General features: G+C 35.5%; 1 protein-coding gene across 1 annotated transcript in view; it reads left to right on the forward strand.

Annotated features, from left to right (window-relative positions):
- LOC135211817 (glutamate receptor ionotropic, delta-2-like) overlaps positions 1-416 on the forward strand; it is a 6,342-nt gene extending 5,926 nt beyond the window's left edge. Inside the window, exon 7 of the mRNA XM_064245027.1 lies at positions 246-416. Coding sequence (XP_064101097.1) covers positions 246-416 — 171 coding nt within the window. The remainder of the gene's footprint in view (positions 1-245) is intronic.
- The last annotated feature ends 2,293 nt before the right edge of the window (positions 417-2,709 follow it).

Genomic DNA, 2,709 nt, shown 5'->3' on the forward strand with positions numbered 1-2,709 from the left:
AAAAATGTGGCTATCAAAAGAAAATACATTATTTTGAACATGTAAATGATACCTAAGAACGAATATAAGAATTACATACCTTTAATTTTGTTACCTGGGATCGATTCATATACTAAATTTACTGACATGTGACATATATGTTGTACAGCCTTATGAAGCATTATTCCTTGCTGCCGTCAGTGTAAAATACTGATAAGAAACAGGAACAAAGATACTATGATATTGAATTTCATTGTGTTGTCTAGATCCTCCAAGGAAAATACGTCTACATGGGCACCGTGGACAAAATCCAGTACCTGGCTGCTACCTTTGGGGTCAGGAAATTCTACTACGGAAAGCAATTGTTCTTTTTCCAGAATCTCGGTATTGCTGTACCCACTGGAGCTCCTTTTAAGGAACACTTTAATCGTGTGTAAGTTCATTTCAGAAATCTGCTTTGCTTTCAGTGTTTTAAATGACCCTTAAAACTAGATTTGTTGTTGTTACTTGTATTGAGATCCAGTGTAGATTTCTCTGTAGCTGATAAGTCACCAAGTCTCATTTGCCTTAATATCTGGGGTGATAATTGGCACTTGAAGATCTATAAATTAAGACTGAATCTTTTAGCTTTGGCTTTACATTAAATCCTCAATAATAGCATTTAATATATTTCCCTTGAAACTCTTATATTATGAAGTATTGGTTCCTACAAATTCCAGTTATTTACGATATTAATTTTAATTCATGCTAATGCTAACATTTTTAGATGATTCAGATTTAATGCACTAGTGAATAGTAGCTTCTTGTTACCATTTTAAAAGCAAAAATCTGAACAATTGTTACAGGAAGTATGTAAAGCATAAAAGAGGTAAGCGTAAGACATAAAAACGTTGTGCATTAAATCGATTAATTTGCTTTCAGATTAGCAAGAGTGATTGAAGCTGGCATTTTTGCTAAATGGGGTAAAGATGAATTTTTCAAAGTTACAAAGTATGGTGGGGATGAAGAAGGCGAATCCAAGGCTATTACTCTTACTCACCTTCAGGTAAATTTATGAATGAAACATTTGTTTATCTATCTTTCATCGCAGAGAGAGAGAGAGAGAGAGAGAGAGAGAGAGAGAGAGGAGAGAGATGGCCTGTTCCTAAAAGAACATTCTTTTCATTGATTACAGCTCACTAGGAGGAATACTCAAACATAAAAAAATAAAAATAAAAAATTCCTCAAAACTTTGTCCTCTGAGCACAATACTTTTTTTTTTTTTTTTGTTTTTTTTTTTTTTTTTTTTTTTTTTTTTTTTTTTTATGACTACGACCGTTTTCAATCATGTTATGGATTTTGCGCTGTAATAATAGGTCCTACTTAAAGCTTATTTTAAGTTCAAGAAGACAGAATTGGCTAATTTTGTTATTTACTCTGTTCATGGACAACTAGAGAATAGTAATTCCGACATAGAATATGAATTGACATGAAATAAACGTGATGTGGGATATTCTTTCTGTTTTGACGGTCACCCAATATTGTGACGATATCTTTAGGAAATTTAAAGCTTAATTAACAACATTGCATACGAAAGATTCTATCACTTATTAGCTCTTTCACGAACTATATCATTACCTTGACTATAGCTTAAAGAAGTTTTGAACTAAATGAGCAATAATACATACGAAAGTTTCTTTCAGCTCTCAACTTTAGAACTAAATCTATCAATCACGTTTTCAGGCGGCGTTCTTCATGATTCTTCTTGGGTACGTTGCAGCAGCATTGGCACTCTGCGTTGAAAACATCGTGGATTTCTTCAAGCGGCGCTAAACTGCGGAACTATAAGAAAAATGAACGTCTAAGAAACATTGTCCAGCAAATTCCTGTAGCAGGAATGCTATACAGTCGCGGATCTGTCTCTTATACAAATGGAATTGTTTAGGAAAAAAATAGAAAATTTCGAGAGTAAGGCATTGCTTGAAAATAACTCTTATACAAATGGAATTGTTTAGAAGAAAGTAGCAAATTTCGAGAGTAAGGCATTGCTTGAAAATAACCGGCTTAAGTTCCTGGTCATAGATCCTTTGGTGCGGACGTGTAGGACCTAACTCTTATTCTTTGTGTTATTCCAGCTCATCTGGAATTTTTTTAGTGCGTTTATAACGTTTTGGCTGTGTTTTCAGTAACAAATTAGTAGTTAAAAGGTACTGGTACTCTGCATGTCCTGCAATTATGGAGTACCACTGTGGAAAACCGGGGTTTCATTTTGAGGTAAAATATATAACAAATGGAATGCAAACATGTAGTTTAACATCCTCATGTAATCTCTTCTACAAACTCTCATTAAGGTAAGCTTTATTTAAAGTCTTTATAATGATATTATGAACCAAGTAAAAAATGGGATGATAACCCTGGTTATATTAGTGCAAAGCTCCCCTGGTCAGGTAAGGACTTTTTAATTTCAACCTAGCCTTAATTTAGGATTTTAGTGGTAGATCCATGATGGGTAAGGCGGGGGGGGGGGGGGGGGTGGGGGGGGGGGGGGGGGGCCCTAGGCATGGTGAGGACCCTGTTACCTTAATTAGCTCATGTTAGATGTGGCTACATTAGGTCGCAACTGTATTGCTTATCTTAATTTACAGTGTCACAAGTTAGGTTAGGCAGGTAGGGAGGAGTCTAGGTGCAGTGAAGCATACTTGCCCAGATAAGGACCAGGCGTCCTAGCCTTAGCAAAACTAAATGGGAGTC

This window comes from Macrobrachium nipponense, chromosome 40 (assembly GCF_015104395.2).
Source record: "Macrobrachium nipponense isolate FS-2020 chromosome 40, ASM1510439v2, whole genome shotgun sequence".
Taxonomy (NCBI): domain Eukaryota; kingdom Metazoa; phylum Arthropoda; class Malacostraca; order Decapoda; family Palaemonidae; genus Macrobrachium; species Macrobrachium nipponense.